Source organism: Sus scrofa, chromosome 3 (genome assembly GCF_054392235.1).
Source record: "Sus scrofa isolate SSC_HxYL_T2T_F1_AM1 chromosome 3, Sscrofa_HxYL_maternal_Yorkshire_Landrace_v2.0, whole genome shotgun sequence".
Classification (NCBI taxonomy): Eukaryota; Metazoa; Chordata; class Mammalia; order Artiodactyla; family Suidae; genus Sus; species Sus scrofa.
In genome coordinates, this window is record NC_139385.1 from 81,511,841 (window position 1) to 81,536,236 (window position 24,396).

General features: G+C 38.5%; 1 protein-coding gene across 6 annotated transcripts in view; it reads right to left on the reverse strand.

The window, feature by feature from the left end:
* Positions 1-24,396, reverse strand: part of ALMS1 (ALMS1 centrosome and basal body associated protein) — a 161,945-nt gene that overhangs the window by 87,857 nt on the left and 49,692 nt on the right. For all 6 annotated transcript variants that reach the window (XR_014841648.1, XR_014841647.1, XR_014841649.1 and 3 more), the window contains 2 exons: positions 12,045-16,976; positions 10,288-10,421 (listed from right to left, as the gene is read on the reverse strand). Coding sequence is in view for 3 of the 6 variants with exons in the window: in XM_013996028.3 (XP_013851482.2) it covers positions 10,288-10,421; positions 12,045-16,976 (5,066 nt within the window). In the remaining 3 variants the exon portion in view is untranslated. The remainder of the gene's footprint in view (positions 1-10,287; positions 10,422-12,044; positions 16,977-24,396) is intronic.

A 24,396-nucleotide genomic window follows, 5' to 3' on the forward strand; every position in this document is an offset into this window, starting at 1 on the left:
AAAAGGTTCATACACCATGATCAAGTTGGATCCATCCCAGGGTCACAAGGATAATTCAACATATGCAAATCAATCAATGTGATACACCACATCAACAAAAGAAAAGACAAAACCCACATGATCATGTGATAGCTGCATAAAAAGCATCTGACAAAACTCAATATCCGTTAATAATAAAAACTCTCCCGAAACTTGGTATACAGGGAACATATAACAATATAATTAAAGCCATTTATTATGACAAACCCACAGCCAATGTAATACCAAACAATGAAAAGCTAAAAGCCTTCCTGCTAAATTCTGAAAGAAAACAAGCATGCCCACTCTCACCACTTCTATTCAGCATAGAATTGGAAGTCCCTAGCCACAGCAATCAGACAAGAAAAAGAAATAAAATGTATCCAAAATAGAAGGGAAGAGTTAAAACTGTCATTAAATGCAGATGACATGATACTCAATATGGAAAACTCTAAAGATTCCCCACAAAAACTATTGAACTGATCAATGAATTTAGTAAGGTAACAGGAAACAAGATTAATATACATAAATCCATTGCGTTTCTTTATACTCACATTGAAATATCAGAAAGTAAAAAAGCAATCCCATTTAAAACTGCTTAAACAAAAAGAAACCTAGGAATAAACCTAACCAAGGAGGTGAAAGACCTACATGCTGAGAACTAGAAAACACTGATAAAGGAAAAAGATGATTAAAAGAAAGGGAAAGATATCCTATGCTCTTGGATTGGAAGAATTAATACTACTATAATGGGCCATACTATCCAAAGCAATCTATAAATTTATTGTGATCCTTAACAACTACCCATGACATTCTGCCCAGAACTAAAACAAATAAAATTTACATGGAATCACAGAAGTCAGAATTTCCAAAGCAATTCTGAGGAAAAAGAGCAATTCAGGAGGTATAACCCTCCTAGACTTGAAACAAAACTACAAAGCTACAGTAATCAAAACAGCATAGTACTGGCATAAAAGAGACATATAGATCAATGGAAGAGAAAGAGAGCCCAGAAATAAACCCATACAGCTATAGTCAATTAATCTTCAAAAGTGAGGTAAGAATATACAATGGAGAAAAGACAGCCTCTTCAGCAAGTGGTGTCAGGCAGGATTGAGCAGGTAAATTGATTTAGTTAGAACACTCCATTATACCATACACAAAAATAAACTCAAAATGGCTTACAGACTTAAACAGAAGACATGACACCATAAAACTCTTAGAAGAGAACATAAGCAAAATATTCTCTGACAAAATATTCTCTGACATAAATCATAGCAGTATTTTCTTAGATCAAGCTCCCAAGACAAAAGAAATAAAAGCAAAAATAAACAAATGGGACCTAATCAAACTTAAAAGCTTTTGCATGGCAAAAGAAACTATAATCAAAATGAAAAGACAACCTACAGAATGGAAGAATTTGCAAATGAAGTGACCAACAAAAGGATTAATTTCCAAAATATACAGACAATTCAACCCAATATCTAAACAAGCAAACAATCCAATCAAAAAATGGATAGACAACCTAAAGAGACATGTGTCAAAAAAAACCTATAGATGCCAATAAGCACATGAAAAGATGTTCAACATCACTAATTATTACAGAAAGGCAAATCAAAACTACAATGACTTCACTCGCACCAGCCAGAATAGCCATTACCAAAAAGTCTATAAATAATAAATGTTGGGAGAGTGTGTAGAGAAAAGGGAACCCTGCTACACTATTGGTGGGACTGTAAAAATGTACAACCACTGTGGAGGTTCCTTAAAAGAAGCTAAAAACATAGTTACCACATGATCCAACAATCCCACTCCTGGGCATATATCCAGAAAAGATGAAAACTCTAATCCAAAAATGCACCCCAACATTCACAGAGTGCTATTTAAAACAACCAAGACATGTAAGCGACCTAGGCGTCCAGTGATAGACGAATGGATAAAGAAGACTTGCGACAGATAGATAGATAGATAGACAGACAGAAGGATAGCTAGCTAGATAGATAGGGATACATATATATACAAACACACACATACACTGGAATATTCTCAGCCATAAAAATGAATGAAATATTGCCATTTGCAGAAACATGGATAGACACAGAGATTATCATCCTAAGTGAAATAAGTCAGACAAGAGAACATAGGCAAAATATTCTCTGACATAAATCATAGCAGTATTTTCTTAGATCAGGCTCCCAAGGCAAAAGAAATTAAAAGCGAGAAAAAAAATGGTAAGACAAATATTATGATTTATATGTGGAATCTAAAAAATAATACATGTGAACTTACTTACAAACAGAAACAGACTCATACACATAGAAAACAATCTTACGATTATCAAAGGGGAAAGGGAATAACGGAACGGATAAATTAGGGGTACTGGATTAACAGATACACTTGATTATTTATAAAACAGATAAACAACAAGGATTTACCGTACAACACAGGGAACTATATTCATCATCTTATAACAACCAATAATGGGCAAGAATCTGAAAAGGAACATATATTAAACAAATTAAAAAACAAGTGCCGGGGAATGGCTGGAGTTCTTGCTGTAGCACAGTGGGTTAGTGTCTCTGTGGCATTGTTGGTTTGATCCCCAGGCTGGCACAATGGATTAAGTATCCAGTGTTGCCACAGCTAAGGCATAGATCGCAGATGGAGCTCAGATTCAATCTCTGGACAGGGAACTTCCATAGGCCGCAGGTGCAGCCAAAAACGAATAAAATGAATATATATAAATATAAATGTCTAGTAATAAGAAAATAGTTGAGTAAATTAAAATAGATCTATGAGATATTATACTGTGTTACACCGGAGCTGAGGTGTTAGCAGACTATGACTTGTGGCCTGAATCCAGTCTACCTATCTGCTTATTTTTTCCTGCTTTTGTTAATAAAATTTTATAGGAACACAGCCACATTAAAAAAACTGTCTTCATATTTCATACACTCAAAAAATTAAGTGGATCTAATATATATATATATATAGCTTGTGTATGTGTATGTACAAAATAAATGACAGCAATAGTATAAGGGATGGGAGAGAGAAATTCAGATTATTTTGATATTAGAAGGAATTCATACCACCTGTGAAGTGGTGTAGCATTATTTGAAAGTAGATATGGATTAGCTGCAAAGATAGTCTAGGATAACCACTTAAAAAAAAGTTAAAAAAAGAAAAAAGTATAACAGATATGCTAAGAAAAGAGAAAATGTAGTAACATAAAGGTTCAATTAAAAGCACAAAAGGCAGGAAAAGGGTGGAAGACAAAAACAGGAACAAAAAGGAATTCCCTTGCAGCAAAGTGGGTTAAGGACCTGGCGTTGTCACTGCAGTGGCTTGGGTCGCTGCTACAGCATGGGTTTGATCCTTAGTGGGGAATTACAGCATGCTGAGAATGTGGCCAAAAAAAAGAAAAGATTGACAGAGTGGATAAAAATCAAGACCCCCCTCTATGTTACTTTCAAGAAAGACACTCTTAATATAAAAACACGTGTAGGAGTTCCCATTGTGGCTCAGCGGGTTAAGAACGCCACTAGTATCCATGAAGAGGTGGGTTCAATCCCTGACCCTACTCAGTGGACTAAGGATCCAGCATTGCCGCAAGCTGCAGCATAGGTCACAAACAAGGCTTGGATCTGACACTGCTGTGCTGTGGCAGAGGCTAGCAACTGCAGCTCTTTATGTGACCCCCTAGCCTGGGAACTTCCTTATGCTGCAGGTGTGGCTCTCAAAAGAAAAAACAAAACAAAACAAAACAAAAAAACAAACAAACAAAAAACCCACACATGTAGGTGAAAAGTAAATGCATGGAGAAAAAAATACCATGTAACACTCATCAAAACAAAGTAAAAGTAATATACAAATTTCAGACAGAACAGACTTTAAAAGAAAGGAAAGTTATCAGGAATAAAGAAGAGCATAACATAATGATAATAGGGTCAATTCTCCAAGAAGACAACAAACCTTAATGCATATGTGGCTAACAAGAATGTCAAACCACATGAGACAAAAACTGATAAAACTGCAAGGGGAAATAGATGAATTCTACTACAGTTGCTGTAGCTGCAGTGTAGGTTGCAACCACAGCTCAGATCTGATCCCTGGCCCTGGAACTCCATATGCCATGGTATGGCCAAAAAAGAAAAAAAAAAAAGTGTCAAAGACATTAACAGATATCTCACCAAAAAAGACACACAACTGAAAATTAAGTACATGAAAAAATAACCCACATCAAGTCATCAGGGAAATACAAACTGAAACAACAATAAGATATCACTAAATACCTATTAGAATGGCCAAAATTGAATAAACTGAAAACAAATGTTGGTGAGGATGTAGAGCAATAGAAACTTTGATTCACTGTTGGTAGGAATGCAAAATGGTGAGTTCATAATAAGATGGTTTCGTGGTTTCCTACAAAACTAAGCATACTCTTACCATAAGATCTATCATTTACACTCCTTGATATCTACCCAATAAAGCTGAAAACTTATGTCCACACAAAACCCTGCATGTTTATAGCAGATTTATTAGTGATTGTCAAAACTTAGAGGCAACCAAGATGTTCCTTCAGTAGATGTAGGGATAAATTCTATTCAGTAGATGAACAGATATACTGTGTTGCATTCAAACAATGGAATATTCTTCAATGTTAAAAAGAAATGAACTATCAAGCCATGACAAAACATGGAGGAGCCTTAAATGCATATTACTAATTGAGAGAGCCCAATGTGAAAAAGCTACATACTGCATAATTCCAACAGTATGATAATGTTGAAAATGGTAACATATAGGAGTTCCTGTTGTGGCTCCTGAAGTAACAAATCCAACTAGTATCCATGAGGACGAAGGTTCGATCCTCTGCCTTGCTCAGTGGGTTAAGGATCCAGTGTTGCCATGAGCTGTAGTATAGGTCGCGACGCAGCTTGGATCCTGCATTGCTATCTATGGCTGTGGCACTGGCCAGCAGCTGCAGCTCCAATTCTACCCCTAGCCTGGGAACTTTCATATGCAGCAGGTGCAGCCCTAAGAACACACACACACACACACACACACAAAGAAAATGGTAAAGAATGGAGACAGTAAAAAAGACCAGTGGTTGCAGTGGGGGTTGGCAGAGTTGAAGAGATGGAGTATAGAGGAACTTTAGAGTGGTGAGAATACTCTGCATGATATTATAATGATGAATACATGCCAATGCATGATTATACACTATCCAAACATACAGAATATACACCAGGAGTGTATAACACCAGGAGTGAACCCTAATATAAACTGTGGACTGAAGGTGATTAAGACATGTCAATGTAGGTCCATCAATCGAAACAACTGTACTACTCTAGTGGTACAGAGGGAATGCATGTCATGAGGCAGAGGGTATATGGGAAATCTCTGTATCCTCCTTGCGATACTGTTGTGAACCTAAAAGAGCTCTAAGTAATAAAGTTTTAAATAAAAGGTGACAGAATGTTAAAACAAATACTTGAATTTGAATAGAGATCTATCTTGCTTATATATCTTTTTAAGACTAATATTGTTAAAGTGACATTACTCCTCAAGGCAATCTACAGATTCAATATAATCCCTATCAAAATATCAATGGGATTTTTCACAAAACTAGGACAAATAAATTTAAAATTTTTAGGGAAACACAAAAGATCCCAAATAAATAATTTATAACTAATCTTAAGAAAGAACAAAGCTGGAGGTATCACCATCCCTGATTTCAAACTCTGACCATCAAGCTATAGACAGCAAAACAGTATGGTACTGGAACAAAAACAGACATATAGATCAGTGGAACAGAATAAAGATCCAGAAATAAACCTACACTTGGCTAGGTGAATTAATCTATGACCAAGGAGGCAAGAATGAACAAGAGAGAAAAGATATCCTCTTCAAAAAACAGTGTTAGGAAAACTGGACAGCTATATGCAAAAGAATCAAACTAGATTACGTTTTCAAACTATATACAAAAATACACTCAAATAGATTAAAGACCAATGGAAGACTTGAAACCATAAAACACCTCAAAGAAAATATAGGCAGTACACTCTCTGAGATCAGTCTTTGCAATATTTTTTTGAATATATCTCCTTAGGCAAGGAAACAAAAGCAAAAATAAACAAATGAACTACATCAGTAGTTCCTGTCGTGGCTCAGTGGTTAACAAATCCGACTAGGAACCATGAGGTTGTGGGCTCAATCCCTAGCCTTGCTCAGTGGGTTAAGGATCTGGCGTTGCCGTGAGCTGTGGTGTAGGTGGCAGACACGGCTCGGATCCCACGTTGCTGTGGCTCTGGCGTAGGCCGGTGGCTACAGCTCCGATTCAACCCCTAGCCTGGGAACCTCCATGTACCACGGGAGCAGCCCAAGAAATGGCAAAAAAATTTTTTTAATTAAAAAAAAATGAACTACATCAAACTAAAAAGCTATTAGGCCACAAAGGAAACTATCAACAAAATGAAAAGGCAGACTATTGAATGATATATCTGATAAGGGAGTTAATATCCAAAATATACAAAGAACTCATAAAACTCAAATCAAAAAAACAAACAACCCTGCCATTAAAAAATGGGCAGAGGATCTGAACAGACATTTTTGCAACGCAGACATACAGATGGCTAACAGGCCAGTGAAAAGATGCTCACCATCACTAATCATCAGGGAAATGCAAATAAAAACCTCAATGAGCTATCACTTCACACTTGTTAGAACAGTTATTATAAAAAGACAACACATAGCAAGTGTTGGCAAGGATGCAAGGAAAATGGAACACTCGTGCACTATTAAGAGGAATGTAAACTGGTGCAGCCACTATGGAAAACAATGTGGAGAGTCCTCACAAAATTAAAAACAGAACTACCACATGGTCCAAAAATTAACTTATGGGTATTTTTCCAAAGAAAACAAAAACACTAATTTGAAAGATATATGCATCCCTATGTCCATTACAGCATTCTTTCGTTCGTTCTTTTTTTTTTAGGGCCACACACACGGCATATGGAGGTTCCCAGGCTAGGGGTTGAATCAGAGCTACAGCTGCTGGCCTATGCCACAGCCACAGCCACAGCCACAGCCACAGCCACATCAGATCCGCAATCTACTTTATAGCTCACAGCAACGCTGGATCCTTAATCCACTGAGCAAAGGAGGCCAGGGACCGAACCCACAACCTCATGGTTTCTAGTCGGATTCGTTTCCGCTGCATCACAATGAGAACTCCATTACAGCATTATTTCTAACAATCAAGATATGGAAGTAACCTAAGTGACCACGGACAGATGAATGAAAGAAGATGTGGGGTGTGTGTGTGTATATGTGTGTATTGTATGTGGTGTACATATAAAACACCTATACCTACACCACATACAATGGTCTATTATTCAACCATAAAAAAGAATGAAATCCTGCCCTTGCAACAACATGGAAAGATCTAGAGGATATTATGGTTAAGTGAAATAAGTCAGACAGAGAAGGACAAATAATGTATGATTTCACTTTTATGTGGAATCTTAAAAAAAAAATTAAACATAACAAAACAAATAGGGGAAAGTAAAATAGGTGAGGAAGCTCCCCTTGGATAATAAAACTGTAGCCCACCAGATCCTCAGGACAGAGCCTCCTTGCCTGCTTGCATTTCTCACAAGCATCCTATCTTAATAAATCTACTTCTTGCCTATCAAAAAAAAAAAATAGGTGAGGATGATTACGATGGATGCACAAAATAAATAAGTCATGGGGATGAAATGTACAACATGGGGGAATAGTCAATACTAGTGTAATAACTTGCACTGTGACAGATGGTAACTAGAAATCTTGGTGATCATTTTGTAATATTAGAAATATCAAGTTACTATGTTGTGCAGCTGGAACTAACACAGTCAATTATACTTCAATTTTCAAAAAGATAATTCAATATATCCATGTGTACATTTGATTCTGAGGAAAAAGAATAGCACAGAATAGCTTAAGAGTTAGAAAGACAATTACACGTCCAAGGAAGAATATTACGAAAATTAGCAGCAGTGTAAAAAAAAATCTGCTATCTTACCATAAAAAAAAAAAAAAATTCTGGAAAGAAGGAAGGATAGAGAAAGGAAAGCAGAGAGGGAAGGAAGGAGGGAATGAAATTCACTGGGGAAAATATGTACTTTTAAATAAAGGATGCTAGGACAACTACTTAACCATTTTATTATTTGTTAATTCTGCTTTTCACAAGCATATTAATAAAACAAATCCAATCTAACTTATACTTTCAAAAAACTTTCCCAAAATTGAGATAAGCCAAATAGTTATGCTATATCACAGAAAATTTTCTAAGAAATTGTATAAATTAAGCCACTAAGTGTTCATATCTGATAGCTATATCAATTTTTATAGGATTAATAATAAATAACAACTGCCAATTATTGAGCACTAACTAGATACCCCACATTCTAATAAGCATTTTATAGACAATATCTCATGTAAGCCATTGTAAAACTCTGTAAGATAGAAATTATTATACATTATTAATATTTGCAATAGCAGTCCAAATACCCCACGTTTAAGAGAATGGACAAATTACAATATATTCACACACTGGAATACTTACAGAAATAAAAAGGAATAAGTTAAAACTATATTTTAAAAAACCACTGTATATATCTACCTAGAAGAATCTCCAAAGCCAAAAACTGTACAAAAATTGCAATTCTCAGAAGAATATATTCCTTTTTTTTTTTTTTTTTTGGTCTTTTTAGGGCCGCATTCGTGGCATATGGAGGTTCCCAGGCTAGGGAGCCAAATGGAGCTATAGCTGCTGGCCTACGCCACAGCCATGCTGGATCTGAGCCACATCTGCGACCTACACCACAGTTCACTTAGCAACAACAGATCCTTAACCCACTGAGAAAAGCTGGGGATTGAACCCATGTCCTCATGGATATTTGTTGGGTTCCTTACCACTGAGCCACGACGGGAACTCCAAGAATATATACTATCTTTACTCCATCTATTGTAGAGTTCAAAACCATGCTGAGCTTCAAGAAAACCAATACATGTCAGGACAGAAAACAAGAGTGACATGACTGGGGAAGAGAACACACAGGAATTCAATATTTGGTAATATTCTATTTTCCAAGCTGGATGGCTAATATTCAGGCATTACTTCTATTTTTCTTTACATCATATATATTCTTTTCTATGCATGAAACAGTTCATTACAGAAGAAAAAATTACTGTTAAAAAGGAAGTAAGTCATTTATACATAAGATATTATAGCTCTGTATCCTTAAGCAGAGAATATACATCTGAAAACAGTTGGACTTTATCTGCATCTCCAAATAATGCTCTCAAGAGAAAATAAAAGTGATAAGAATACACTGAAAAAACAAGCAAATCCATTCTTATTTCTTTAAAACAAAATTCTTAATAGATGAAATTTGGGGTGGGGGGGTGCTACTCCCATAGCATGCACAGGTTCCTGGGCCAGGGACTGAATCCAAACCATAGCAGTGACAATGTGGGATCCACTGAGCCACTAGGGAACACCTTCTTAATATATTAATTTTAAATTAATCAAAACCAGAGTTCCCGATACGGCTCAGTGGAAAGGAATCTGACTAGTACCCATGAGGACGAAGGTTCAAACTCTGGCCTCACTCGGTGGTTTAAGGATCCGGCATTGCCATGAGCTGTGGTGTAGGTTACACATCCGGCTTGGATCCCATGTTGCTGTGGCTGTGACGTAGGCTGGCAGCTACAGCTCCAATTTGACCTCTAGCCTGGGAAGCCCCATGTGCCGCAGCTGTGGCCCTAAAAAGACCAAATAAACAAATTTAAAAAAAAAAAATTTTTTTTTTTAGTCTTTTTTTTTTTTAGGGCCGTGCCCACGGCACATGGAAGTTCCCAGGCTAGGAGTCAAATCCGAGCTATAGCTGCCAGCCATAGCCATGCCAGATCCGAGTTGCGTCTGCGACCTACACCACAGCTCACAGCAACGCCAGATCCTTAACCCACTGAGCAAGGCCCGGGATCGAACCTGCAACCTCATGGTTCCTAGTTGGATTCGTTTCTGCTGCACTACGATGGGAACTCCAAAAATTTTTTAATTTTTTAAAAATAATCAAAACCTATAGAATCTAATAATTAAATCTTAACTTTTGAACACTTAAGACTCTTGATACTTTAGTCAAAGACTATCAGTGATTCAACTGAAGTTATCCCACACCCTTTCTTTCACATTTCCTCTCTTTAATTTCTAGTTTTCTTTTATACCTTGGACAAGTCGGTTGTTCTCCCATGACCAAACAACTTTGCTTTGATCTCTTCTACTTTTCTCCTGTCATCTTCATTTAATTCTGAAATGGAGTAGCCACACTCATGAGCCATATTAAACTTCAGATTCCAGGCTGCAGAGAAAACATACAAACATTCAAGATAATATAATGCAAAAGTATCAGTGATTATAAAAGCACAGAGGATCATCAATATATCCAATTTAATGCCTACCACAGTGTTTAGGAAACAGTGCATGCTCTAAATTTTACGACAAACTATTAGAAGTTCTGAAAAAGATAAATTTCACTAAAGTCAGATTTTTTAAAAAATATATGCTATAGACATCTCACCAAAGAGACCACTTTGAATAAAGTATTCAATCATTTTTATCTTAATTTCCCTTCCAATCAAAACAGTTCCTTCGGAAAAAAAAAAGGAGTTTCTGTTGTGGCTCAGTAGTAACGACCCTGACTAGTAACCACCACCACCACCACCAGTGGGTTAAGTATCCAACATTGCCATGAGCTGTGGTGTAGGCCGGCAGCTGCAGCTCCGATTTGACCCCTAGCCTGGGAACTTCCATATGCTGCACATGACCTACAAAGCCAAAAAAAAAAAAAAAAACCCAAAAAACCAAACCAAACAAAAAACACCCAAGAGTTCTTTTGTCTCCCCATTAGCTCCAGCTACAGTTACTGCCACTTCCACAATAGCTAACATTTTAAAGTAATAAATAAAACTTATTGTTTTATTTTTGAGTTTTATTGAGTTTTTTGAAGAATCAAAATATGTATAAATGATATTTTGTTTTGAGTTTTTTGAAGAATCAAAATATGCATAAGTGATAGAAGGGATGGTGCAGGAAGTTAATCTCAAGAAAGAAGATTTCCAGGTATGCCTGGATTGTTTATAAGTTGCCCTCCAAAATATATTTATTCCCCACGTTGTCTTGAAAAAAAATTTCTTTTTTAAATGGAATTCTGCAACTAAAGATCAGTGGGAGAGTTCCCACTGTGGTTCAGAGGCAACAAACCTGACTGGTATCCATGAGGATGCAGCTTCAATCCCTGGCCTTGCTCAGTGGGTTAAGGATCTGTCATTGCCATGAGTGATCATGTACATGGCAGACTCGGCTCAGATCTCCAATTGCTGTGGCTGCAGCTGCAGCTCCAATTCAACCCCTAGTCTGGGAACTTCCATATGCTACACGTGCAGCCCTAAAAAACATAAATAAATAAATAAATAGGATTTAACTCTAACCCAAGTTTTAGTGTGAAACATCTTGATTTGCTTTTTCTAATGCCTAAGATCTGCTTCAAAAATTTTATTAGAAAAGAAGATGAGAAAGTATATGCAGTTTTATGATACAGAGTGACTCAGAGATGCACAAACTGGAGTTTTTTACTGCCTCCAAATCAAGGACTCTACAATGCAAAGATTAGGAAAACACCAGAGCTTTAAGAATTTGGAAATCCAAGCTACGTCCCCTTATTTTTCTTCAGACATCAGAACTTACTTTTCCTTAAGACCTCAAACTAGCACTATTAATACTGTGACTTAACTACATTAATGGTTTAATGGGTTTTTTCTGGATTCCCAGTAGAAAATTGTAATCATTCTAACAGTTCCACAAGAAAATTAGAAGTTCTACAAGAAAATTAATTTAGACCTCCAAAGACATAACTTTAAGCAAATTACTAAATTATAATGCTTATAAGTTAGGCCTGCCTCTATAACAAATTATCATTTCCTACCTCGTGCTCGTACCCGTGATTCCTCTTCCTCTGCATTTCTGAGTATTTGTTTAGCATGGTTCAAAGAGGATTCACACTGCAGAAGATTTTTCACGTGCGCAGCCAGTGAATCTACACTGCTGCCACCACCATCATCACTCTCCAACAGACCCTCTTCGTCTCTGCTATCTGTCATGCTGGTCTTGGGTGTGGAACATGGAAAGAAATTTAGAAGAACATCAGAAACTGACTCCAAGGAATTACTGTCCCACGAGCAGGAACTTGCATCACTACTTGAGTCACTTTTAATGATAGTCATCATCGGGATAACAATCTTATTCCCAAAGCTTCCACTATACGCTTCGGGTTCAGATCTCATGACAGAGTTGGCTGCTTTACATTGCCTAAGGGTTTCATCTAATGCCACTCTGGCTTTGCTTTCTGCTTCCTGTAAAGGATTTCTAACTGTAGTTGAAGTAATAAACTCCCAATTTTCAGTGCCCCTCTGGCACTGCAGATTCGTCTGTGTGCTAATATCCTTCTGTATGCACTTGTTGCTTGGGCTTTCTTCTGCGAATGGTTGTCTCTGAGACAAATCACCATTAGATTCATCAGTTGTAGGGGGTTCCTTGAAGCAAACCATCTTCTTAGATTTTATAAATGAAATATCACTAACATCTCTGAAAGGGACAAGGGGAACAGGGACAGGAAAATTGCATCGTCTCAGTGCTATATTTTCTGCTTCCATTAGAAGTGTCTGAATCTCTTTAAGAGTTCTGGAACTGTTTTCTGTACCCCGGACTTCCTCAGAGCCAACATCTTCAAAACCTAAAGATTCTGTCTGACTTACTACAACTCCACCATCAGCCCGAGAACTTAAAGGCATATTGTTTGAGATAACACTGGAGTTCGGAGAATCCAACTTATCTATTAGCCTTTGGACATGGTCTGAAACAAGTTTGTGCTTCTCACTATGTAAATAAGTACCAGAGGGAACTGTTGATAACCCAGTAATCTGATCAGCTTGCCCAAGACTACTTGAGAACTTCAGGTTCTCTTCGGTTAGACGTCTTTCTGGCAAATCCTGTTGGTAGAATACAACTGGTTTCTCTCTGTATGAAAAGGAACTAGAAGGAATGGCTGGTAACACAGTTTTTTGGTCAGCTGGTCCAGGAATTGTTGAAACCTTCAGTGCATCTCCAGTTAGATGTTTGTCTGGCAATTCCTCTGGATAGAAAATATTAGATTTCTCTCTGTGTGAATACGAACTAGAAAGCGGTATTGGTAGCTGAGAATTCACATCAGTTGGTTCAGCAATAGGTGAAATCTTCAGAATATCTCCACTTTGATGTCTATCTGGTAACTGCTGTTCATAGAAAATACTGGATTTTACTCTCTGAGAATAAGAATTAGGAACTCCTGTCAGTAATGGAGTCTTCTGGTCGTCTGGTCCGATCACAGTAGAAGTCTTGGGCTTCTCTCTATGTGAGTAGGAACTAGGGGGAGCTAATGGTAACTCAGTCTTTTGGTCATCTGGTAAAATCTTGAGTTTTTCTTTATGTGAGTAAGAACCAGAAGGTCCTGTTGGTATCTCATTATTCTGGTCAGCTGGCCCAGGAAGAGCAAAAATTTTCAAAGCTTCTTCAGTAAGATCTGGCAACTCCTGCTGGTAAAAAACATTCGCCTTCTCTCCATATGAGTGGGGACCTGGGGGGATTGTTTGTAACCCAATCTTCTGGTCAACTAGTCCAGGAACAGCTGAAACTTTCAAAGTTTCTTCAGTAACATCTGGCAACTCCTTCTGGTAAGAAAATAAGGGGCTCTCTCTACGTGAATAGGAAGCAGGGGGCACAGTTTGTATACCAGTGGTCTGGTCTGCTTGCCCAGGAACCCCCATATGTGTTAAAGAATCTTCATTAGGCTCTGGCAACTCTTTCTGGTAGGAAATGATAGGCTTTTCTCCGTGTGAATAAGGAGGAGAAGGTACTGCTGTTATCCCAATATTCTGGTCAGCTGGTCCAGGAACCTCTAAAATTTTTAAAGCCACTTGAGTAAGATCTGGCAACTCCTGCTGGTAAGAAATGATGGGCCTCTCTCTATATGAATAGGAACTAGATGGAACTATAGGTATCCCAGTCTTCTGGGCAGCTGATCTAGGAGCACCTGAAACTTTCAGGGCCTCTACAGTGAGCTGACTGTCTGACAAGGCCTGCTGGTAGAAAATAATGGGCTTCTCTTTATGTGAGTAGGAAGGAGAGGTTACTACAGGTATCCCAGTCTTCTGGTCAGCTGGGCCAGGATCTGTTGAAACATTTAGAGCCTCTTCAATAAGATGCCTATCTGGCAAGGCTTGCGGGTATAAAATAATGGGCTTTTCTTTATGCAAGTAGGAAGCAGAGGATACTATAGGTATCCCAGTCTTTTGGTCACCTGGTCCAGAAACACCTGAAACTTTCAGAGTCTCTCCAGCTAGATGACTGTCTGGCAGCTCCTGTTGGTAGAAAATACTGGATTTCTCTCTATGTAAGTCGGAACTAGAAGATTCTAATGTCCTAGTCTTCTGGTCAGCTAGTCCAGGAGAAGCTGAATCTTTCAGAGCCTCTTCAGATGGATGACTGCCCGGCAAGGCTTGTGGGGAGAATATACTGGGCCTCTCTCTATATGAGTAGAAACTAGCAGGTACTGAGAGTATACCAGTCTTCTGGTCACTTGGTCTAGACGCAGATGAAACTTTCAGAGCCTCTTCAGTTAGATGACCATCTGGTAATACCTGTTGGTAGAAAATACTACCTGGCTTCTCTCCAAATGAGTAGGACCTGGAAGACCTTGTTGGTATCCCAGTGTTCAGGTCGACTGTTCTAGGAACAGCTGAAACTTTTAGAGCCTCTTCAGTTAGATGACTATCCGGTAACTCCTGCTGGTAAAAAATAATGGGTTTCTCCCTATGTGAGTAGGAACTAGAAGGTACTGTCTGTATTCCAGTGTTCTGGTCAACTGATCCAGAAATAGCTGAAATTTTCTGAGTCTGATCACTTAGATGACTATCTGGCAACTCCTGCTGATGAAAGAGACTGGTCTTTCCCCTCTGTGAGTAGAAAGCAGGGGGTGCTATTGGTATCCCACTCTTTTGGTGAGCTAGTTCAGGATCAGCTGGAACCTTGTGAGCTTTAGTTAGATGACTATTTGGCAAATCCTGTTGGTAGAAAATACTGGGCTTCTCTATATGTGAGTAAGAAGTACGAGCTGTCTTCTGATGTGAGTAAGAAGTAGAGGGTAAGGTAAGAATCTCAGTCTTCTGCTCGGTCAATCCAGGAGCAGCTGAAACTTGCTGAGTCTGTTCAGTTAGATGACTGTCTGGCAACTCTTGCTGGTACAAAATACTGGGCTTCTCTCTATAGGGATAGGAAGCAGAAGGTACTATCGATATCCCAGTTTTCTGCTCGGCCAATCCAGGAGCAGCTGAAACTTTCTGAGCCTGTTCTGTTAGATGACTACCTGGCAACTCTTGTTGGTACAAAATACTGGGCTTCTCTCTGTATGAGTAGGAACTAGATGGTACTGTCGATATCTCAGTCTTCTGCTCAGCCAATCCAGGAGCAGCTGAAACTTTCTGAGCCTGTTCTGTGGGATGACTGTCTGGCAACTCTTGCTGGTAGAAATTATGAGGCTTCTCTCGATGTGAATAAGAAGTAGAGGGTATGGTAGGAATCCCAGTCTTCTGCTCAGGGGATCCAGGAGCAGCTGAAACTTGATGAACTTGTTGAATTAAATGACTATCTGGCAACTCTTGTTGGTACAAAATACTGGACTTCTCTCTAGGAGAATAGGAACTAGATGGTACTCTAGGAATCCCAGTCTTCTGCTCAGCCAATCCAGGAGCAGCTGAAACTTGCTGAATCTGCTGAATTAGATGACTATCTGGCAACTCTTGTTGGTACAAAACACTAGGCTCCTCTCCATGTGAATAAGAAGTAGAGGGTATGGCAGGAAACCCAGTCTTCTGCTCAGGAGGTAGAGGAACAGCTGAAACCTGCTGAACCTGTTGAATTAGATGACTGTTTAGCAACTCCTGTTGGTACAAAATACTGGGCTTCTCTCTATGAGGATAGGAAGCAGAAGGTACTGCTGATATCCCAGACTTTTGCTCAGCCAATCCAGGAAGAGCTGAAATTTTCTGAGCCTGTTCTGTTAGATGACTGTCTGGCAACTCTTGCTGATACAAAACACTGGGCTTCTGTCGATGTGCATAAGAAGTAGAGGGTATGGTAGGAATCCCAGTCTTCTGCTCAGAGGGTCCAGGAGCAGCTGAAACTTTCACAGCCTGTTCAGTTAAATGACTTTCTGGCAGTGTCTGCTGATAGAAAATATGGGGTTTCTCTCCATGTAAGTAAGAAGTAGAGGACACAGTAGGTAACCCAGTCTTTTGATCAGCTGGTCCAGGAAGAACTGAAACTTTCAGAGCCTCTTCAGGAAGATGACTGCTTGGCAAGCCCTGTTGGTAGAAAATTCCAGTCTTTTCCTCAGGTGAGTAGGAACCAGCAGGAACTGTAGGTATTCCAGTCTTCTGATCAGTTGGTACAGGAAGAATTGAAGCTTTCAGAGCCTCTTCAGGTAGATGACCACCTGGCAAGGCCTGTGGATAGAAAATACTGTGCTTTTCTCCAAGTAAGTAGGAACTTGGAGGTATTCCAGTCTTCTGGTCAACAAGTCCAGGAATGGTTGAAATTTTTAGAGTTTCTTCAGTTAGATGCTTGTCTGTCAATGTCTGTTGGTTGAGAGTATCAGTATATTGACCAATATTCTTCACTTGAGGAGACCTTAGAGCCAACTCAGGAAAGTCCTCAGAGGACAAGGATAAATGAGATCCAGTATCTGAATCTTCAGGAGTAGTAGTGATGCCTGATTTAAAGGTGGATTGAGGAATTTCAAGTACACCTCCTTTGGAAGTATCTCCTAAAGAAAAAGAGATTTGTTAGAATTGTTAATATTATACACACACACACACACACACACAGAATTTTTAAAATATTCCTTTTATGCACTAAAATAAATAAAGGAAGCTTCCCATCCTTGGACCTTTATGCTTCCAGAAAGGAATCATAAAGAAATACTCACCAGAAGAAATAAATATTTATATACAAAGATACTAATTATAGTGACTTATAACAGCAAACTAATATGGGCTAAATATTCAACAAGAGAGTAATTTAAAAAAAAAAAACAGAAATATATATATTTGATGGAATATGTGGATCTTAAAATTCAGATTTTAAAGAATTTTCATTGTGATGGGAAAATCCCTTACACTATGAGATTTGATTTCATCCTACCTATAAATTAATAAGTTAGCCTATTATTGTGTCCTGTATGTTGTCAGAAGATAGGAGACTCCTCAAAAGAGACAAAATTCTTTATTCCATGCCCTAACAAAAGATCACTGATTTAATTTTCCTAAAATCCCCTTACCCCTAAGTCACATGAGGGCAAATCAATATGGCCCAAATGGATGCTATGCATGCAGTGGATTTAACTGACTCTCATAAAAAAATCACCCTGAATAAAATGTATTTTTTAATTACATGAAACTATGAAGACTCTAAGGTTACACTAAGGAGTTTGAAATTAATTCTACATGACATGGGGAATTGCTGATATATTTGATCAGAACTGTACTGCAGAAATACAGATTCAAAATGGGTGGAAGGGAATGCAAAAGTTCAAACAGTACTATATAAAAGAACTTTCTCCAACAGTGGAAATGTTCCATATTTGTAATGCCTATTACAGTCATTCTAAATGAAAGTAGTTATTAAATACCAGTGGAAAGGAAATGACTACAATAGAAATGACAAGATTTGACAAGCAATGCATTTATTTATTTCTTGACTCCAAAAAATTAATGTTCACTATGTCCCAGTCACAAGATATGGGGAAACAGAGCAATAAACTAAAGTTTACACACTAACTCTGCTTCAGAGCTTACATTCTAAAAGGAGGAAACAGACAATAAACAACTAGTAAAACATACATTGGTGATAAGATGGTTAATATATACGAGAAGTATTATCCCTACTTAACATATAGGAAAATTAAGTTTCAAAGATGATGACATATAACAAGGCTTCTCAATGTGGAAATCTTATTAACTTGCAGATGCTGACTGAGTAGGTCTGGGTAGAATTTGAAATTCTTCATTTCTAATAAGCTCCTCGGTAATACCCAAAACTACTGTTCCTCAGACTACTTTCAGTAATAAAAATACATAATTTTTCTAGACTTGAACATTGACTAAGTGACAAAAACAAGCACTTTAACCTTTTAAGTTTAACTCCAAATTCTGAACTCTTTTCACTATAACTACCATCCTAAACCCACTGGTAAGCTTCAAAAAAGTAGCTGAATATATGATGAAACAGGTTAAGGAATGTTTGTAAGGTCAAGAAATAAAGTACCAAGTATGAACTCTTCAAGAAAACTAAAAGACAAGGAAGAATGTAATATTTCATCTCATAGGAACTTGAGAAGTAACTTGAGCATAATAACTCGAGAGGGGAATATGGGTTATAGAAATTTTGGTGCGGCGGTGGTCATAGCTCAGAAAAGTAATAAATTGGAGTTCCCGTCGTGGCGCAGTGGTTAACGAATCCAACTAGGAACCATGAGGTTGCGGGTTCAGTCCCTGCCCTTGCTCAGTGGGTTAACGATCCGGCGTTGCCGTGAGCTGTGGTGTAGGTTGCAGACGCGGCTCAGATCTGGCGTTGCTGTGCCTCTGGCGTAGGCCGGTGGCTACAGCTCTGATTCGACCCCTAGCCTGGGAACCTCCATATGCCGCGGGAGCGGCCCAAGAAATAGCAACAACAACAACAATAACAACAAAAGACAAAAAGACAAAAGACAAAAAAAAAAAAAAAAAAAAAAAAGCAGGCTCTGGAGGATATTGCCTGAGTTCACAACTGGCACTCTACCAATTTACCAGCTTTGGAGAAAGTAACCTCTTTAAACTTAATTTTGCTGAATTATCAAATAGGATAATCATAGTACCTAGTATCATAAGTTAGGTATAGATATAAATAACATGATCTATGGAAATGCTTAACAAAGGAAGCAGGCAATGAATGAATGAATGGATATTAGCTATTATTACTAGTCTGTGATGGGGCAGATTTTAGAAAAGTTAGGTAAGTTCATGGTATAGGTGTTTCTAAATTCTGTAACTTGAGATCCCTGAATTTACTCAATATTACCTGAGAAAGATCTTTACTTAACTTCCTACCACCCTGATTCCCTCAACTGATGATTTCTAGCAATAGCCCAAAGACAAAAATGTCTCCAAGTTTGCACATATTCAAAATTCTAGTTGTCTTCTGGTTCCCCAGACAAAAACAGCACAAACTCACCTTTCTCTGCTTCTCCCTGGAAATAATTCAACAGAAAATCATAAAAAAGACTCTGAAAAGTTGGAGAGTGGAAGGCCAACTGGCTAGGGACCACAGAACTTGAGGAACAACACAACAGTGAGTTCCTCAGATATTCTTTATAAGTTGTATATATCCTAAATGGTTCCAGAGAGTCTGGTATCCTAGAACCAGCACCAGGAATTTGGGGAAGGAGGAAGAGTAGGCCTGGATGGAATTTCCCAGCTCTCTAGCCAGCAACAGATTTCAAATCTCCTGATTCCCAACCCACTAACAGATGGAAACCCAGATAGATGCTTTCCTTCCCAATAGTACTAGCAGAAACTTAGAGAGACCACCACCAGCACTAAGAGGCCAGAGAGCAGGTTGAGAAAGTCTTCATTCTAAAAGCCCAATCCACAAATAACAAGTGCTGGAGGGGCTGTGGAGAAAAGGGAACCCTCCTGCACTGCTGGTGGGAATGTAAACTGGTACAGCCACTATGGAGAACAGTTTGGAGATACCTTAGAAATCTATACATAGAACTTCCATATGACCCCGCAATCCCACTCTTGGGCATCCATCCGGACAAAGCTCTACTTAAAAGAGACACATGCACCCGCATGTTCATTGCACCACTATTCACAATAGCCAGGACATGGAAACAATCCAAATGTCCATCGACAGAGGATTGGATTCGGAAGATGTGGTATATATACACAATGGAATACTACTCAGCCATAAAAAAGGATGACATCATGCCATTTGCAGCAACATGGATGGAACTAGAGAATCTCATACTGAGTGAAATGAACCAGAAAGACAAAGACAAATACCATACGATATCACTTATAACTGGAATCTAATATCCAGCACAAATGAACATCTCCTCAGAAAAGAAAATCATGGACTTGGAGAAGAGACTTGTGGTTGCCTGATGGGAGGGGGAGGGAGTGGGAGGGATCGGGAGCTTGGGCTTATCAGACACAACCTAGAATAGATTTACAAGGAGATCCTGCTGAATAGCATTGAGAACTATGTCTAGATACTCATGTCGCAACAGAAGAAAGGGTGGGGGAAAAAACTGTAATTGTAATGTATACATCTAAGGATAACCTGACCCCCTTGCTGTACAGTGGGAAAATTAAAAATAAATAAATAAATAAATAAAAAATTAAAAAGAAATAAAAGCCCAGAATTCCTACATCCGCCACCTAGATGTCCCAGGAGGCCTAGAAAAACACTGTCTCCATATATGGCAGCAGCAAAAATCAAGTTGGAGATCCACTGGTTTCAGATGCCCAGGGTGCAGGCTCAGGAAAGCATCTGCCACCCTATGTGTCAGTTTCTTCCACTGACTTGGGGTGGAGGATGTTCAACAGCTGGAGGCCTAACTAAGGAAGAACACTCCACCTTCAGGAGCATCACCAACAGAAGTCAAGCATAAGCCTCAGGAGTACCACTGAACAAAGCAGACTATAACACAGGCCTCTGCAAACTAAACTGTCTCTGAAACCACAGTTCATACAAGTACCCAAGGACCTATATGCTACACATAAATAGAGCAACAAAAATGCTAAAACAGAAATTAAATAAGATCCGGTCTCTTAACATAACATCTAAAATGTACAAAATACAATTAAAAATCATTCACAATAACAAGAAACAGGAAAATCACAGCCTGAATGAGAAAGATAATCAGATAATGCCAAATGTCAAGATAAAAAGGATGATGGGATTATCTGACAAGGATTTTAAAGCAGCCATCTTAAATATGCTTGAGCAAGCAACTAGGAATCTCTTGAAGCAAATGAAATAAAATTGTTGCAAAGAAACAAGTTATAAAAAAAAGAACAAATGGAAATTCAAAACCACAGTAAGAGAAATAAAAACCTCACTTGAGAGGCTCAAACAACAGAATGGAAATGACAGAAGACAGAATAAGTGAACTTGAGGATATATCAATACAATTAATAAGTCTGAAAAATTTATTAAGAAAATCAATTTTTTAAAAATAGAGGCTCTTGGAAGTTCCATTGTAGTTCAGCAGACTGAGGACCTGACATTGTATCTGTGAGAATGTGGGTTCAATCCCTGGCCTTGCTCAGTGGGTTGAGGATCCAGTGTTGTTACACATTGTGGCATAGTTTGCAGATGTGGCTCAGATCCAGTATTGCCATGGCCATGGCATGAGCTGCAGGTACAGCTCCAACTCGACCCCTGGCCTAGGAACCATGGGCCATGGATACAGCTGTAAAAAGAAAAAAAAAAAATAGGGCCTCTTGGGCCAACAAAAGGTCTAATGCTCACATAAACAGAATGCCAGAAGGAGAGGAAAGAAGTCGGGTGGGGGGTGGAGGTGGGAAGGATGCACTAAAAAAATTATTCACAGAAATAATGGCTGAACACATCCCAAATTTGGTGAGACGCACATCTACAGATTCAAGAAGCAGAGTGAATTCCAAATAGGAAAACAAAGAAATCTATACCAAGACAGAACACAATTAAATTTCTGAAAACTAAAGACAAAAAACTTGAAAGTAGCCCAGCATTACTTACAGGGGAAATACCAATTTGAATGACAACAGATTTCACACCTGCAAACATGGAGGCCAGGAGGAAGTGGTATGCCATTTTGCAAGTGCTAAAAACCATGAAACATTAATTCTACATTTGGTTCAATTATCTCTTAAAGAATGAATGGGGAATAAAGCATTTTCAGGTAAAGAAAACAAATGTGTCACTATTAGATTCATCCTCAAAGAGGGGCTGAGAAATTCTCTAAGAGAAAAAAAATAGCAGGAAAAAAACTAAAAGTTCAAGAGAAAAAGTTAAGGACCTGGCATTACCACTGCTGTGGTTTAGGCATGGTTTGATTCCTAGCTCAGGAACTTCCACATGCTGTGGGCACAGCCAAAAAAAACAGTGGGAAAGGTAAAAGGAACTAATTATACCTCACTCTCAGAAATGAAAGTTGATAGCAGTAAACAGTAATAAAATGTCTAGAGCAACCTATAAGGAAAAAATACAATGTAATATACTTGAATACTATAAATAGATCAGAATGTTCCTGCAACCCACAGTAAAGCAAGAAAAGAGAAATAGGAACAAAGAGAAAACAAATACAATGGCTGACTTTAAGCTTAGTATCCCAATAATTATCTTAATGCAAATGTCTAGTGCACCAATTAAAATACAGATATTAGCAGAGTGTTTTTAAAAAACACAAATATATGCTATCTAAAAATTCATTTCAAAATTCATAAGGAGGATAAATTAAAAAGATGGCAAAAGAAATACTGTACAATTTTTTTAAAGCAAGAATGGCTACCATAACAGATAAAATTGTCTCCATTATGAAAATAATTTCTCAAGACAAAACACTACCACATAATAATAAAAGGATAAACTGACCAAGAGGACATAGCACTCAACACATGTATGCAACAAAATCCAGTGCGATGTGACAAAGGCAGTAAGAAATGGGAACACAAAGAGAAAGGATAAAAACTAAATCAGATCAATAAGTTAAATAAAAATATCTATTCCTTTTCTGTATTCTCTATTGGCTCCCCCCTTCTCCTACTACTATGTATAAAATTTTGTCCTTGGAATTCTGCTGTTCCAAAATACTCAGGCTCCCCAGACAGCTTAATTATTCTTTTTTTTATTGCTTTTTAGGGCCACAGCTGCAGCATGCGGAAGTTCCCAGGCAAGGTGTTGTATTGGAGCTGCAGCTGACAGCCTATGCCACAGCCAAAGAACACGGGATCCGAGCCACATTTGTGACCTACACCATAGCTCACAGCAAAGCTGGATCCTTAATCCACTGAGCAAGGCCAGGGATTGAACCTGCATCTTCATGGATACTAGTCGGGTTCTTAACCTGCTAAGCCACAATAGCAACTCCTTAATTATTCTTATGACATAATTTAATCATGGAACGTTAAAGTCTTTCAAATTTACCTTTCCCTGGAGTTCCCGTCGTTGCACAGCAGAAATGAATCCAACTAGGAACCATGAGGTTGTGGGTTCCATCCCTGGCCTTGCTCAGTGGGTTAAGGATCCGGTGTTGCCATGAGCTGTGGTGTAGGTCACAGATGCAGCTCGGATCTGGTGTTGCTGTGGCTGTGGCATAGTCTGGTGTCTACAGCTCTGATTGGACCCCTAGCTTGGGAACCTCCATATGCCGCAGGCGCAGCCCTAAAAAGACGAAAGAAAAAAAAATTTACCTTTCCCATTTGCCATTTTTCAACTTGTTCTGAGGACACTTCAAACTGAATGACCTAGAAATCACACTTGGTATGCCCCAAACTAAATTCACTTCCATACTTGTTAATGGTGTCACCAATTCTCAATAGTCCATATTCCATCTTTTTATTTTAATTCCAATCTCTTCTGTACTCTGAACTCCTCAAATTCTGTTAAAGGTAGTTATTTTACTCTACTTTTGTACTATGTTGACTCATACTTTGGACCCGTTTGAAAAACAACCCATCATGGAACAGAACCTGGGGGTGCTTGCCAGTAAAAAGTAAGTATTCAGGGTAATTGATATCAAGGGCCCATTTCAATACAATATTTACTGAACGCAGACATAAACAATTCTTTCATGCACCTCCTCTTCACCTCTCTAGTGAGGCAGGGATTCCTGCATGATGGTTATAGGGATGGCCAAACACAACTCAACACCAGACAGATGAGGAGACTGATAGTAGTTTATTAGTTACATATACTCACATCCCAGGAAAAGAGGTCACTTAACTATGGAATATTCAGTGCTTAAAGTCTGCACTTGGGAATAGAATGAACAAGCAGGAACTGTGGGAGGCAGGCTTTATAGCAGCGAGAAGACAGTGTGAACTTCTGTCCACACAGATAGGTATTATTTAAATAATTTCCCCAGCTGGTAGAGGAGTGAAACCTATTAGGTCGAGGACCAAGCGGAATGCAGCTGGTCTGGTTAACAGGTAAACTAG